We start from the raw sequence: 17217 nt of genomic DNA on the forward strand, positions 1-17217 counted from the left end.
TGGGGACCGCAACCAGCTCTGCCTGGGTAGCCATGGGGGAGGAAAGCGTTCTTTACCCTGCCCTGTGGCTTGCTGCTAGTGCAGCTGGATGCAGTCTGCTCCAGAATGAATACGGTGCAGGGTTTGGGATTTATTTTTTTTTAACCTGTGGCGATTAGTCAAAACACTTAAACAATGAATTGACGCACACTGGAAACTCTTTTCATCCTGTCTGAGGAGCCAAGAGCAAACTTACTGGATGTCATTCCAAGAATGTGCCTTTGAGGTTAAGAATGTGCAAAATTTCTCGACATCACAGTCAGTCTTGAAGATGCCTCACATCAAACGTTTCCTGTTTCTGTTGCAAAACTTAAAAAATGATCTGGGAAAAAAGCTAAGCTGAGCAGACCTGTGGGTCTGTCTTTCTATGAATCCACACATAGCATGGCTGTATCTCCATCCTGGGTCAAGATTTTGAGTGGATGGTTCCTTTCCTCATGTTAGCTCAGCACATACAATTACTGCCAGATACATTTACCCCTTAACTTACCCTAAGCAGCTAAGAAGAAAGTGGCACCTGGAAATACCTTACCTAGGAGCCACTCTCTTCTGTCTTATTCCCTGTTGGAGCTCTGCTTTATACTGTTTCCAGAGGGGTTACATAAAAACTTAATTAAGCTTCTTTTTCAGCATAACTTTCTGGCACCATCTCGAATTTGTCTCGATGCTTGTTTGGTTCTCTGTCAGTATGTTGGACAATGGGAATGTTTTGGTAAATCACTACAGCATCACTGTGAGTCCCTGAAGCGCAGCTCTTTTCTTCTATTACTTAATTCACTCGAGTAGAAATGTGGCCATGGACACATGCAACAAAAAGTTCACACACAAGTGGGTACTATCAAATGTGTTTATTCCATCAGCAGGTCCATCAGCAGGTGTCTGGATAGCTCTGACCATTAGCAAGTCTGGCTGGGAACCTAGTGGAGATGAGGTACCAGGAGTGAAATATTCAGTGTACTACTTAGGCAGGTTTCTGGCTCTCAGGTGGTCAGATAAAACCATCCTTTTCTGCTGAACTCTTTTTCTGTTTTCTAAGGGCAGTCTGATGCACAGAGAATAAATTGGAGCTCAGCTGCTGGCCAGTGTCATGAAGAAGACAGCTTCATCACTGTTCCTGCCCTGCTCCTGGTTGTACCCCATTGCTAATGTTGGCCACTTGCAAACGAGTCTAGTGGGACATTAAGCTCATTTTGCCAGCTCATGCCATGTGTAATGACCCAATCTCACACACCACCTGGCAGTAACCAACACATCAGCACTCTGTCATCAGTGGAAGCTGGTCTCATCGATCTATGTCCATGTAAGAGTGATACTCAGCCACTTTATGAACCGTGTTCATAAAATCTGGTTGGGCTGGCAGTGGCTGCTGTAATCTGAGAAGCTGCTAAACTCTGCTCTAGCAATCTTTGTTATAAACTCACTGCCAGGGGAGTGAGATCCATTATGCAATATGGCCAATTTATATAACATGAAACTTAAAAACCTCCCAGAAATACACAAATCACAAGACTTAACAATTTTTATAACAGGCTTTGTGCCACTGAGATTGCTGTTATGAATGAATTTCAGATTATATAACTCTCAGGCACTGCCTGCGAGAAAAAGTATATATGTGTCTTTTAATTTTTAAAGACATTTTTCTCAGCAAAACTCAGTAACCAAAACCTCTTTTTCTTTTCTTTTATTTGGGTCAGATTTTCATTATCTTTCAAGTTTATCTAGGATACCAATAGATATAAGAGAGTTCATTGGTCAGATACACTCAATGAAATAGTGTTGTCAATTATAATGCTGAAAATCTAGATTATATTTTCTATGGCTGAAATAATGACATGAAAAATGACTTTGCTGAGACCAGAGTTTGCTTCCACTTCTCTAAAATGGAGTGTAAAAGCAGTAAGAAAAAGGTCATTTCATAACAGAAACACTAAAGTGGGGGAGAACACTACAAACCTTTTTCAATAAGATGAAGAGATAATCAGAATGGAGTGCTGGAAATTTGGAACTGAGAATTTCAAACAGAGTAAGCACTTTTCCCTCAGTTCTCCCATCTTTTCATGTTGCAGAGGTTTTAGGTCAGTAACTCCCCTTGCGGAAGTTTACACTCCAAGTGACTGGTGTTGCCCTGTAAGGATCACACTACAATCTCTAGTAGGATGAAGGCACATCAGAGAGGAAGGCAGAGGGGGTGATCCATAAACATGGTTAACTATATGAATTCTGGTCCTTCTGCAATTTGTGGTTCTAGTATCTCTCAGAGCTCTTCAGAACACAAAAAATCCTGTATTATACCTTTGACCTAGGTTCTTTTTCAGCATTTGCACCCTTATGGGTTGTTTCCATTTAAAGAAGAAATGCATGTCAGAAGCAGTTAAGATACTTGTGAGGAGATGATATGACCTGGTACCTACAGCAGAAGAGGAACAAGACTTCTCTATTCTTGGTACAACCCTGTTTATTTACTTTATACAAAATCCTGTTTCCCTGAGCAGAATAAGAAAGAAAAGTGCAATCAGACCAACAGCTCCCATTGTGCGCAATACCCACATCTTCCTTTCCAACACAAATCTCTCTTCAGCCACAGTTTCACAAAACAAAGCATGCTGCAACAATGCTGGCTTACACTGTTCCTGCTCCCAAGCTGTGAATTCAATCAGGGAATTGATCTGACTTAAGATTTAAGAAAATTCTGCAACAAATGCCTTACTATTTTCTTAAGCTGGGTACGTTTGCCAACCCAATTCAAAACCACCCCCAGCACAGCTGAGGGAATAGCAGCAGCACCAGATTTGGCTCTCTCTGCTGCATAAAGAAGCTACATACTGAGTGAGCCTGGATGTCCCTGTCAATCCAGGCTCAAAGACAATCCCTTGCCTCTAGATTGCCCCATGTCTCTTGTGTCCTAGTAGGATGCTGTAAATAGCAGAAAGCTCCAGGAGGGGAAAAGAGGAGTGCCAAGTGCCCAGCAACTGCAGGGATGCCATCTCAGGACAATTTCATTCAGTGGAGTCTCACACAGGTTCACCCAGAAAAGAATGTTCATTATTCAGCGTCTTAAAAACAGATGTTACCTTGAACATTCAGCTAATGCTGTAATACGAATCAGCAAAAGCGACGGCTGTTATTTCATGCAAAACAACATTCAACCATGGAAAGCTTTTCAGAATCATAACTGAATCATTTCAGCAATGATTTCAGCATAATTTCAGAATTATTGACTAATTTTCAGAATCATTGACCTATTTATGGTTCTTCTGGAACTCACCGATCCACTCGTAGCTGGCAGACAATGCTCAATGCATCGACAACTCCTTCTTCCTTCAATTGCTGACAACCAATAGCCGTAGCAATAAAACATCCAGTTCTTCCTATACCAGCACTGAAAAGAAGGCAAAATTTAATAAGGGAATGGAGCTCACGGATCAAAGGAATTAACTGGAAAACACTAACTAGATACAAAACCAGTAAAAATATGAAACTCGGAATTGCTAGAACCCACAGTTCTGGGGTGCATGATGAGCAAGGGTAGCTTCTCAGCTCACTTGCTTAGAAATGAAAGGGTGCACTGTTCCAGCGGTCCAGTTGTTGTGGGTAATTTGCGAGGCTTGTATGTTTTCAGTCTGCACACAAGTGTATGGTAAGAAAAATAATCTCCAGTAGCACCACAAAGTCCAAATATTCTATGAAACAGTCCAAACAAATGCTGGAGATATGCACTGAGATGGGGAAAAGTCTACCTAAAGGCAAAAGTCTTTATGGGGCTTTATGCTCAAAGCCTTCAAAGTATACAGGGATTCTGCTAACCATACCTCTAACCATGAAGGAAAAAAGGATCTAGAACCATGTTGATGAAGTTAACTCCCTCTCCTGTGATTCTGCAGGAGGGAGAAGGATTTGGTGCTGTAACTCTCCACATTTTCTTGATGCAGGCATGGAAACATTCATTTTGACATTATTTTTACTCCCTGGGCCTCCAACACTTTTGAGACTCTCTGCCCCACAGTTTTCTGCATAAGTAATGTGAAATTCAGTGCAGCTCATCCCTGTCATGCTGAATGGGAGGAAAATAGGTAAAATAGTTAAAACATGGAGTCAGGGGTCAAGATCTCCATGCCTGGCTTTATAGTAAATACTTAACCATCTGGTGCCTCGCTTTCTTCATCTCTGCAATGGGTATGGATGCTACCTGCCTAATAAGAGCATTGTAAGAGTTACTTAAATTAATGCCAGGAAGAGTACATTGAGTGTCTCAGATGGAAGCTTGATATATATGAGTGAAAAGTGTTACCAGAAGTATGTTCATTTGCTGCAGCTGAAACAAATCACAATCTACTCACCACAAAGTGAAAGATAGGAGTGTTTTAGAGACTCAAGAGCCCTCTCATCTGGAAGGGAAAATTTCCAAGAGGACTCAGCAATATTGAATATATGGGGATGCCTAAGCCAACCATGGGGGGATAGTGAGATATAAAACTGGCAGAATAAGAAATATCAAGTGAGATAAAGATCTTCAGTTGACAGCCTGTCTCCTTGGACATCAATATTTATGAGGAAAATGTATCCAAAAAGAGGAGGACATCATAGTTTCTAAAAAGGGATTTGGAGAAAGCAGTCTAACGCATTCCCCCCATTCACTTCCTCAAATATTGTGAAAACCTTGAATGTGGGGCTAAAGTTTTAAGTGAAGTTGGCTACAATGAAGGGTTCTTTTTTCCCCTTCTTTTGGAGTGGATTAAGTGTTCTTGGACAAGTTCTTAACATGTATTAAGCAAAGCCTATTGTTTTCTAATGTATTTTCTTCCTCAGTTTAGGCATGCCAGTCCTACCTTACTACACAGTTTATTTCAGGCAGTGTTCTTCACTTGCATAATATTTCTTCCTGGATATCCACAAAATACAGAGAACTACTTACTCTGAAGTATTTTCAAACACCCAAACATGGTGTGTGGGTGTGTGTGTGTATATATATATATACATAAATATTTATTTTTATTTTTCCATTCTTCTTTTAGGAGTTTAAGGTGTAGTAGCTCATTCATAATGACTGGTCTGTTAATTGGGAGTGTTGGATATTGGACTGTTATGATTTTGGGATTAAGAGATGTGGGCAGTGTGCTTTTTATAGAACATATTCATGCACTAGGTGATGTGGAAAGAAAAGCAAAAATTTACAGCAATAACAGTGTCAAGTTTCCAAGCATGAAAATTTTATCCCTTTGTCTCATTTAGGAAAATCTTACAAGTCCTCCAATATGCCAAATTGCTGGTTCTGGGAAGAAGAAAACAGCATTGTGGTCCAGATTCTCAGTCCACTTCGTTTCACTGACTAAATGGGGTTAAATTAGTCTTATATTTGCAGAATGTAATTCTTTGTTCTAATTCTTCTCAATTCAATTTACATTAAAAAAAACCCACTTTTCCTTCTATATTTGAAATCTTTGAATTAAAACTTGTATTTGATCCCAAACCACCTAGTTGCTGTTAAACTCAAACTTAGCACTAACTACACATCCGAAGGACAGATTAAAGACGTATTTTCCACATTTGCCACATGCTTTTGATGAGTGACATGAGAGAGGAAACATACCTTTCAGTAAATGCCACTATAAAGATTAGCAAGAATTTAAAACTTCCCTTGGAAATCTGTGTTGTTAGTGTGTGTGTAACCAGATCTGCTGATTTTAAGGACCAAAACAAATGTTTACTCTTTTTCCTTTTCTTTCTCAGAATAGGAATTGTTTTATTACAAGAAGTCAAGTCCTTCTTATATCCTGAATGGGCTCGTTCCTAAAGTATTTAAGACAGCACCCTCTGTGATAGGCTACAGGAAGGCACATACAGAAAGCCTTTTGTTTGCACTAGTGCCATAATTTCCAATGTTCAGAGATTATTAAAACATTTCTGCTTCAGATTAAGGATCACTGTTTGAGTGTGCACTGTAATGGTCCTCTGGAAATAACCGAGAATTGTGCAGTTGTATCTGAAGTCCAAAGTTAAAAGTGTGCACAGCTCTATAAAACCTGCATGACCTCAACTGCAACTCAGATTAAAAGGGAAGAAACTATCTGACTAGAAGAAAATGGAGTGTGAGTTTTTACCTATGTTTTAGACCACAATGATCATATAGACATCTGAGTAATCTATTAATTTTTAGAAGAACTATTAATTTTAATAGTTCTGATATTAATTCATTAAGAACATGAAGAACTATTAATTTTAATCACAACAGAGATGATATCTGGGTCTTTAATAACAAATAAATTCCTCCTCATGATTACAGACCTTACTGTCATATTGCTCACCTCAGAAAGGCACCCTAAAGACTTTCATTACTGAAGATTCGTACTAAAAAAAAAATACTCTCAAGAAACATCCACAGGTTTGTGGATTGTCTAGGGAAGCAATAATTCCTCATAAAAACAGCTGCATAAAATTAGGGAAAGTTCCTTATTCATCACATTCTGGTTTGAAAAACGACGGGTGGTTCAAATCTGGCTTCCATTTCTCTAAATTTCCTAAATATGGAGTTGAAAAGAAGTGGTTCAAGATGAGAAGTTCTGTTTTGATGTACTTCTAGGGAAAAAAAAAAAGTAGTATCCCAACTGAAAGAGATGTATCATCACAGTTATGGGACAAAGGAAGTAAGGAAGCATAATTTTCATTTATTTTCTGGTTTTTCTTCACTTTTCACCTACTTCTTTGCACCAACAAATCCAGTACTACCTTCTGCTATTTCAATTGCAAAACTGGGGCAATGAATCAATATAAAGAAATAAAATTGAATTTAATTAGAATTCTTAGAAGAACATTCTCTGTTTTATTACAATGCATGTGAATAACACTCTGCTCTTGAGTTCAAATAACACTTTGCTCTTGAGTATCAAACCAACTGCCTGTGTGAAATTAGTATTGATGTGTTCTGGTCTCCAAATTTGTACCCAGTGCTTGCTGTTGAAAATTTACTTGCTTTTCAGCATTTTAGCCAACCAGTCATAGGGCATTGCATCTGACCTAGGCATGTAATTATGCAACAAGACCGAAAAGCAAGCAAATCATGACTAGGAAACAGAAGCAAAATAATTTTCCAGCTGGTCTTGCAGAAACAAGGTTCATTAGCAGAAACAGAGAATGGTTTAGGAACAATTTGCTAGCAACAAGGGAATTCTCTCCAAAGCTCAAATCCAGAAATATAAACTGAAAAAAGTCAATTAGCATGAAGAGGATCTGGAGAATTTTACTCTTCCCCAAATCAGTTCTTTGTTTAGGAGGATGTGATTTGCTGTGGCCTTGCTTTGGGCAGTCATTTCAGAAAAGGATTGCAAATTACCTGCAGTGCACAATGACAGGCCCTCTGCCTGGTGATTCTACCCTGTCCTCTTCTACATCCAGCATGAGCTGCAGCAGAGGCTGAGCGCTGTCGGGGGTTTTGTGGTCCGGCCAGGATGTGTACCAGTAGTGTTTCACACTCCGGGACTGACTCCCTTGCTGAAATTAACATGAAGATTTTATAAGCACACTTGGGGTGAACAATTCTTTTTATTTCTTCTAATGTTGTGGTAAAAAGACAGTAAAAATGTTAAGAGAGGTTTAAAGATGTTTTTTATAGACCTTGGAGGATGCAATTGTAGACAACAGACACCCAATTGTAAGAAGGGTTTGTGCATCTGAAAACTTAGCTGGTTTCCCAGCTATGTAAGTTCCACTCTGTCCATCTGACTGCTGCTGACTTGCTGACTGTTACTGTCAATTGGGAATTGTCAGAGATGCATTAGATCAGCATGAAGATGATACAGAAAGATTAGCTTGATCTGGGCTTCTCCTAATTGTTATTTATTTCTGCTACCTTTTATGGACATTATCATACGGGTCGGATACTAAAACTACAAGAGTATTTAAGTTAAAAGTGCAGAAGAACTGCTCTTTCAGATTAACCCATCATCCCAGTTTGTCCCGTTGCTCTCTCCAACAGAGGCTTCTACCACTTACTTCAACAAGCAAAGGGCCTAAATGTGGGATAATGTGACTTGTGTTGAACAACATGACTTCTGCCCACTTCTCACTGGCTGGACTGAAACACCACATTTTCCCAGTTCATTACTAATTGTAATGCTTTGTCAGGAGAAGCAGACCAGTTCAGTAAGCACGCAAGTGTAACTGGGGAGTAACTCATAAAAGGATCATCTGCCTTATTTTACAGTTAATATTTAGTCAGAAACATTAAAGTGTGAAGCTTTCCTTTATATACTCCTTATATTTTTAGCTTCTCAAATGGAATACGGATGCACTCAGCACACAACACGAGCAGCTTAACTTTTTTAGAGTGATGCTATGCTATTTATTTCATTAACTAAAATCTCTTTACATTGCCTTAGCCACGTAAAAAGGCCTCAAACCAAACGTAATTCAAGGGAATGGAACTTGCACTCTTTTTTAAGCCTTTGTATTGCCAGAGTGATACAAAGCAGCAGTAAGGTAAGTGTTCCAGTGCTTTGGTCTCAATCATACCTTGCAGCTGTGAGCTTCATAGCTCAGTTACTCCTTTTGTAAAAATTTATGCCCCTTAAAAAAACCTCTTTAACTTCATTTAACAGTAAAAAAAAGAAAGCATTCGGAACAATGCTTCTCAGATGCAGACCGTTACCTTTATTGTAAGCTGACGGATAGTGTAGTTCTTGCATTCTTGCACACTGTTAACAAGGACTTCCACCTTCCCATAGATTCCTCTTTTTTCTGGCCAATAAAGCACACATTTCTGGAAAGCAAGAATCAGTGTCATCAATGAGCTGGATCCTGGAGCCATATTCATATCTAATTTTTACACAGAACGTATTTGTCTGGAAAGTTGGGAGGAACTCAACCAAGGGGTTACTCATGTCAGAAGCATTCCCAAAAAAGATACTGCAGGGTTCTTAAAGAATGACTTAGGCCTGATTTTCAGGATCTGAGTTTTTCAAATACAGATTTCTATCACTGAACACTTTGAACAGCTATTTTTATTTTTAAAAGCTCAATGAAGTTCAGCCAAAGGAACCCTTTTCCACATTCAAAATTAAAGATTTTTTCCCCTAGAAAATTCTTTAATTCATAGAATTAAGTTTATAAAATTTTCTCTTTCCAAAGGAGATTCCCTTCTGAGCAAAAGATTCAGAGTTTGTCCTCTTCTCACAAGACTTTTTATCTTCTTTACTCTCCTGAGCCCTGATACAACAAAGCTTGTAAATGTGCCCTTAGATCTTAATGAATTCAATGGGACTTGATGCGCATGTTAAGGTATATTGCAGAATCAGAGGTGTCAACTATATAACTTACTGGAAACGAAAGCTAAAAAAATCTATCAATCAGTCTTGCTAGAGCTACACAAAATTATATACAGAATTCTTAATGAATCAGTAGTGTTAACAGCCTTTCAGCAATGTATCTGACAAGCATCTACCGAAAAGGAGATGAAGAAATAATAGTATCTACAATATGAACCATTTTATTTTTCCCCTCCAATAGTTTTCTTATCTTCAAGTCAACTGCAACTTCATATTCATTTCCATGAAAGTATCTCTATAGTCTACCTGAAAGCAAACCATCCCTGTTCTATAAATACTTCTCTAAATCTCTAAAAATAAATGCTTATTATCTTAAGCGTAATCTTAAGAGCGTAAAGTGTTTGAAAGCCACGTTTTCTGAAATAATGCTGGCCAATATGATGAAAAGAACCCCAACAATTAAAGAAAATATTCTTTTTAATATCCAGTGCACAAGTAAAAAACCAAACAAACCCAAAATGCCCAGAAAACAGACAGTTCTACAATAATAGGAATCCCAGAAAGAACTTGTTTGCATTTCCTCACAAACTTTTGCTGAATAAACTAGTCTACATTTAGACAGTAGCCTACATTACACAGCAAAATGAAAAAATCCCTTTAATGTAATTAATTGCCATAAACCATAACTCCCAGTAAATCATGCTAAAAAGGATCCAAAACAAATTATCAGTGAAATGCGAGGCTTTACCACCAGGTGTGATCTTTAAGCTGCTACGCGATGACCCAACAGCTGACTGAACTGAATCATCTCTGTTGTACAAATACTTTTCTAAAAATAGATGCTCATTACCTTAATAATGTAAGGTGTGTGAAAGCCACATTTTCTGAAATAATGCTGGCCAATCTGAGCGGTTTCATTCACATCCTGCCTTTAGCAGCATTACCCGAACATCCTAAATTTGCTGTCTCCCCGAAGACATCAAGAATGGCAATAAAATACTCAGAAATTTGTACAAAAAGAAAGGTGTTCACAAGTTCCACAGTCCCCTCATGTGACACGTTTAGCTACTATCATCTGCCAGATCTGCAATTCATGCCCCTCCCTGGGAGTGTAGTTTTCAGTGCTAATATGGGGAAAACTCTAAATACACAATTGTACCCTGACAATCAACAATAGTTGAGTCAACCCCTGAGACTTTTTGATAAATGTGAGCATACAACGCTCACTACAAAGCCTTCAGGCACTTCAGAAGAGTGTTTTTCTTGACTCTTTCCCAGAACTGGAATTGGCAGCTTGCACTGGGTGGACAATGAAATGGGGCTGTTCATTAAAATAACTTTCATTTAACAGTTCGTCTACATTTAGTGAAATACAAAGGATTATTTTTAATACAGTCTCTGTGCATCTTTTATAAATACCATTTGCTACTGCTTTAAGAAAAACCTTGAAAATACAGCTAAGACCAGCTTGTTCAGGCACTTCTAAGAAGACAGATATTTGGGGGAATTAACATGCTTTTGAAAGTTAATTATAAAAAAAGGATAAAGACGAAGATGGGAGGGTAAAGGCATCAAACTTATGGAAAATAATATAGTAAATCCCAGGAGCATCAGCAAAAACAAGTAAATTGCCTCAAGCCACTACTTGAACCTGAAAGATAATTCCACTGGTCCCATATAGGTATATCTTAAACCTGTTCAAAAGCCAAACACAGTGTCTGAGAAGTCTGCTCTCCAGTCTCTGGTCTATAATCAGTAAAAGCCTATTGCAAACAGTATGTATCAGAAAAAAAAGAAAGAATTTACTTGTTCTTATCATCACGTCATCTTCCACCTCCACTCTTTCTGCTGGTCCTGATGCTGTTCCCTGCTCTTCTTTCAGGCTGCATATTCATTCATTATAGCACTTTCTAAATAGGTCACACATTTTGTGAGCTTGGGGTTGAACATACAATCCTCTATGCAGTGAGCAAACACATAACAACTATGAGCAGGGTTTTTTTAAAAGATGCTTAAGATGAAAAAAAAAAAAAATAAAAAATATCCTAGCCAACTTGCATGGCAGCTAAAAGCCTGGGAAACCTCTTACTTCCATGTGGAAATTCTCATCTTCCTTCCATCTTTCAAATTCCCCCCTCGAATTAATTTCCATTGGTTAGCTTTTTGCTAATAAACGGTTATTTATTTCTGATCTGCCCCACAAAAATGACACTCCCTGACCTGAGCAGGAAGTTTATATAAGAAACAGCATCTCGCATGACCTTTAATTGGTTTCAGCCTTTGTCCTTCCTCCTGTGACAGGCCTGCAGGCTTTGGTTCCCTCCAATCCCCTGTCCTGTCTCCTTGCACACCCCATCCCAAACCCGCCAGATGCCAGGCTTCATGGGGCCGCTTCTGACGTGGATCTCCAGAACTAAGGCACGCTCTGCCTTGATGTACTAAAAAACTCAAAATTAGGACCAAATCTTCTAAAGTTTTTCCAAAACCCAAAACATATCTATAGTACCAATACTGAACTTAATGCAATCTCCAAAGAGGCTTAGGTGAATCTATAAAAGGTAGGATTTCTGAATTCCAGAATCTACTTTGCTGTGCATAGATCAGTGTGCTTATAGAGGGAGGAAAAAAAGTCCCATGAAAAACAATATGAGCTTAAACAGTGAGTTAACAAGATTGTCCTAGATAATTAATGACAAGATTTACATTATCTGAGTTGAATAAACACACATTGTTTAATGCATCAGTCAGTACTAGGCCTTTCTTCTTGTAGAATGCCACACGGTATTCTTTATGCTTCCTAAAATATGTTTTCTGGTTAACAGGTAATGTTGCTAGCAAGCTTTTAAGACAAACTAAATGCATATTATCTATGGAATACATAGCACAATTACGAAAAACAGCTGGTACAACAGAAGTCTATAAACATCTCTGTAAAATTATATAGAAGTCTATAAACTTCTTACATTCCACATATTTGTCAAATTCCAGTTGACTAACTTCTGTAATATATGAAGTTTGCATGTGCCTCATGGATAAAGCTATGTAAGATCCTGTCCTAAAATATTACTACAGACGGTCCCTGATCTCTTAGAATAGGATGGGTCACCCTGTGAAAGTGACTACTGCTCTTCAGTGACCAGGGAGGGTACCTAGATCACTAGATGAGTTGTGATTCTCTTCATATTAACCCTAAAATTATAGCCTAGAGTTACAAGTTTCTCATTATTCGTTCAGGCAGAAGCTCCTTTGCTGTAGACTCTCCTTGCATAGGCAGATTTCCAGTCTGTTCAGACATTGTGTAGTGCTGAGGACAAGTTTTGCAGATTCTGTTTAAAACACTCAGAGGACCCATAGTTCCTTTAGCATTACTCTTGCTTACAAATCAATCTCCTTTTTTTAAATCAGTCTTCAAAAAGAAAGAAAATCCAATAATTGCATGCTCCATGGTTGGGTTTTCTTTTCATGCAGCTGAAATGGGTATTTTGTTCAGCACTCTACTTTCTTATTACATCTTCATCCATCTTACAAAAACTGTTACCACAGTCTTAACCATTTATTCCTCTCAGAGAGGGAAGTAACTCTATAGAATCTTTTGTTTATCATCATTTCACACAATTCCCTTTTTGATTGCAAATTCATCACATCAGTATATTGAACTAGGACACTAATGTCCCAAATAATTTTACTTATGCTAAATAAATGAATTGTTGAGATTCAGGTTTTCCATGTGTCTCTCATTTGAGAGCTCCCTCATTACACATTACTTTATAGTACATTATAGCTCAAATGGAGGCCGACTGATGTTACATCAACTGAGGAATGGGGCCTACAACTGAGTCGGGTATGGTGTTTATTTGTGCAGGGGTGGATGTGGATGAGTATGCTTTCAAATATGAAGGAATCGGTATGTGTGTATACTGCAGATGCACCTCTCTGAAAATGATGGAAATAAAGCAGACAATAGAAATGAAAAAAATATCAGCTGCTATTAAGTGACATAACATCTGCTTTTGCCTGCTCTTTAGAAAGCAAGTTAATACACTGAGCTCAGTCACTAGCTAAGCTGTTTCCTTTCCAGTAGTAAGCCAGGTTTCAGGAGGAACCTAACAGCAAGAGTTTCTAAGGTTTCTAGACAGAGCAGGACAGCTTGTGCAAACACAGCCCCTCTATATAGCCTGGGAACGATTTGAGATTCCCCATCCTTTCTATTAGGAGGAAATTACCACTGCCAGGCCACAACAATGCGGATAAACACCAATGCCCACAGCCTGTGTAACTCAGGTAAACACAGGGCTTCCTGACACGGTGGAAACTACTGGGCTCTTCTTTCAAGTCATTCTTCTTACACAGTGTCAGATGTGAGTGTTTAAACAGTCAGCATTTCCTCTGTGAAATACTTACCCTTTTGGCCAATTAGGCCAGGGTAAATCTTCTGTGTTTTCAGGAGTAACCTTTTTAATGTAGGCTTCTGGACACTTGTTTGAAGTCTAGTGCAAAATGGCACCTAGTTTGGAAATACGGCTTGGGATATTTTACAGGACTAACCTACTTTTTACATATAGCTTTCATAAAATCTATCTGATTTTAAGTTTATGCTAGAAGCCCAAACGCAGGGTGACAAACAGCCAAGCAGCAGTCAAGGGCACAAGAAAGAAGAGTATGTCTACTGAGTCCACATTTTCATGGGGCAGTGAGTTTGAGCCCTGGGAACGCACTCACGATCTCAGTCCCCTGATCACTCAGATTGGGAACTTTGCCTGAATAAACTCTGTTTCTCTATCATCACATGCATCTGAGTTTGAAGAACAGGGGTGTGAGTGAAGCTGGGGCAATACAGCCCTAGTGCTTACCTGGCAAGGTGCTGAGATCTGATTGAGGTACCTAACTGGAGCTGGGAACTGATACCAAGTCTAGCAGTTTGGACTCAAGGAAAAGTCAAACTCCTTTGTGTCTGTCTCTCTCTTGTCCACAAGCCTTGTAAACCACTTGTTTAACGTTTATTCTTCCAGAACACAGCTTTGTGTTGGCCCTTTGCAAGGGACAGTAATTTTTGTTCCTAATGTATGGCAGTCACAAACATGGACTCTGGCACAATCAAGGAAAACCTGGCAACAATTTACACGAATACTAAATAAAGCTATTAAAGTTGTAGTTAGGAATTGATCCAAAAGTCACATATGTATAACAGGCAGTTAGATGGCCGTTAGCAATTAAAATACAGTTGTCGTCTCTACTTGGTACTAAGGTAAAGAGCCACATATTTTCATTCTGGCCAAGTCCCTCTTGTGGTATCAGCATTTGGGAGCCCAAACTGTATTTCTGGGATGGTCCAGAAGATTTGTAATTTCTGGAATGGAATCAAAACCTGCCATTACAGCAAAGTGAAAACTTCAACCACATCAGAAAACCTCTATAACACTAACCATTGATTCTTTATATACCAGAAAGTTACAAGAAGTACAGAGGTAACCAACAGATAAATGAGGTGTTTCTTAAAAAAATATGAGCCTAGCAGCACAGATCTAGAAAATGAAATTACTTTTTGTCTTTTTTAAATGCATCTCTTATGACTGCTACGCAGTTGCAGTTGGTGCATTTGGCTACCCCAACTTTACTTATCACATTGACCATTACCAGATTATTTAAGAGCCGGTTATCTGCAAGCTTCCTTTCATATATGCTAAGGTTTTTCTACAGTATCAGCCATAGGAATAGTTTCTCAGTTTGGCTAGTTGTCATACCTCATTTTTTTCTTTCAGCTTTGTGATCATAACAATGACAGGGCTGTCTTCTTGCCAAACCATTTGCCAGAAATCATTCACGGTATTAATCATGGGTCCCTGAGTTGCAATGAAAGCCTTCTCTTTACCTCCATATCCCTGGTTCAGAAACAGAAACAAAAGTATTTGCTTTAAATCCATGTGGTCAAAAAAATTGCAGGTGGATGTTCTAAAAGAGCAGAAAAATTAATCTGGAATTTAAGAAAAAAAACAAGTTACTTGAACTGAAAGCGGTTATGACTAAGAGTAGAGCAGATCCGAAATTTTTCAGTAGAACAGCTTTTCCTCTGGAAACTGGATGGGCTGAAATGATCCTGAGAATATATCAATCCCTTGCAAATTTCTCTGCTTACTTGGCTTCTTCTAGCTTACTCTGTTGTCCAAGTTGTTGGGGCTTTCCATCATCCATATTGCTGCAGTGTTTACAAGACAGTTTACAGTCAACAAGCCACAGGAAAAAAAAATGAGAACTATAAAATTAGTTCCTATGAAGATTCATAACAGGAAAAAAAAAATCAAAATACATGAATGCTTGTGGAATCCAAGATTCTGCTATATATCTTTGCTAAGGGAGAAGCACCTTTATGAGACCTTATAGAAAGGCCAGCATATCAGTATAGGGAATCCCAAGACACACAGATGTATAGAAGGTCAAAAAAGTGCCAAGCTAACTGCAGGGAAGCAGAGGAAAGGGAAAGGCAATACTGGTATCTCTGTCACTGTTAAAAGGTAACTCTTCATTTCCTTACTATAAGACAGTAGGACAATATTAAAAGGTAAATACTGAAGTAAATAAATAGTAACATATGTATTTCTCAATGTTTTTTTATAAACTAGTTGCTAAAGTGTTTTCTTACCGCAGTCATTTTAATATATTCATGGCTATGTGGTCTTTGTTACAAATAGTTCAAGAAAGTATTCCTGTCACACCAATGTAGAAAAAAAGGAATTATCAATGAAGACAGGTAGGAGAGTGGCACCTTAGCAAAACCAGGTATTCATTGGAAAATGAAATATTGTTTCAAAAGCACATGAAGAGTGTACATTTACTTACCCTAATGTAGTTAGCATTTATGTAGGTACTCAGCGAGTCAGATGGATTTTTTGGTTTCAAATACACTCTGCTTAGAGGATCTAAGAGCACAAGGAAGATGGAAATTGGAAAGAAAATCCGTAATTAGAAGGTTTCTATAGAGAATTGAAGACTTTTTGAAGAAAATAATCTACTGTTATTTGAGGTTGTCAAGCACTAAAATATTATGCACCCAACTCTTTCCTCTGCAACAGATCATCGTGTGTGACTAAGGTGCACCTGTAATGCACAATGCTGAGCTGTGCAGAAGTATCTCAGCAAGCTGTGGGCATTGCAGCAACACTATCAGGTCCAGGCAACATGCAGCAAGCTCTAGTTTGCCTGTGCTGAGTATCAAGCTGACCTGCCTAGACTGTCTCTGAAACCTGTGTCATACCATTGTATGATGCTAAATAATTACACCAAGTCTTTTGAGTTCAAGTTGGGTATCTTTGCCTGAAGTTGTACTGTTCCAATGACTACAGTTGGATTTAAATTAGGAAAAACTCCTTCTCCCTGGGATGAAATCAGCTATGTGTTTTTATACTAATTTAAGTTCACTGCAATGGGCTGGATCAGGAAATACCTATCCTTCCCTTCAGTCCTGTGTTCCATATGAGAAACTTGTGACCATTCATGTGTACTGGACTGGATATGCAATGACAAAATGCAGGAACATTTTCCTTCACGCTTTTCTTTCCTTCATTATCTTAGATACCTAGAACAGAGCTGGGCCCAGTTCTGTTGAGTATAGAGCTTTTGGTTACTAAATCCCCCTTGCAAAGGAAGTTTTTGTGCTCTCATTTGTGATGCTGTGATTCTCAATGTATTAATTACCCTTTTGGAATTAAAGCCAGTAAATTCTCAATTACACAGAGTAACAGAAAGGGATAAGGAGATGGGGAGTGAGGTGCCTATGTTGTGGCTGTCTAGGGACACTTTGGTTTTCTTCACACCTTTTGTGAAAAAAATGTTTTACTGTTAACAAAATGATACAGAAATATTTCTGTACTAAAAAAATAATATTCTGGCAATTTGCTAAAATAATTCATTAGAATCAACAGCTTTT

General features: G+C 38.5%; 1 protein-coding gene across 1 annotated transcript in view; it reads right to left on the reverse strand.

Moving 5' to 3' along the window:
- PTPRR (protein tyrosine phosphatase receptor type R) overlaps positions 1-17217 on the reverse strand; it is a 152484-nt gene that overhangs the window by 4292 nt on the left and 130975 nt on the right. The window contains 5 exon segments of the mRNA XM_062613737.1: positions 3305-3418; positions 7367-7524; positions 8681-8791; positions 15038-15175; positions 16131-16210. Of these exon segments, the coding sequence (XP_062469721.1) occupies positions 3305-3418; positions 7367-7524; positions 8681-8791; positions 15038-15175; positions 16131-16210 (601 nt within the window).

Source organism: Pezoporus occidentalis, unplaced genomic scaffold (genome assembly GCF_034315485.1).
Source record: "Pezoporus occidentalis ecotype Australia unplaced genomic scaffold, CSIRO_AGI_Poc_V1 ctg17, whole genome shotgun sequence".
Taxonomy (NCBI): domain Eukaryota; kingdom Metazoa; phylum Chordata; class Aves; order Psittaciformes; family Psittacidae; genus Pezoporus; species Pezoporus occidentalis.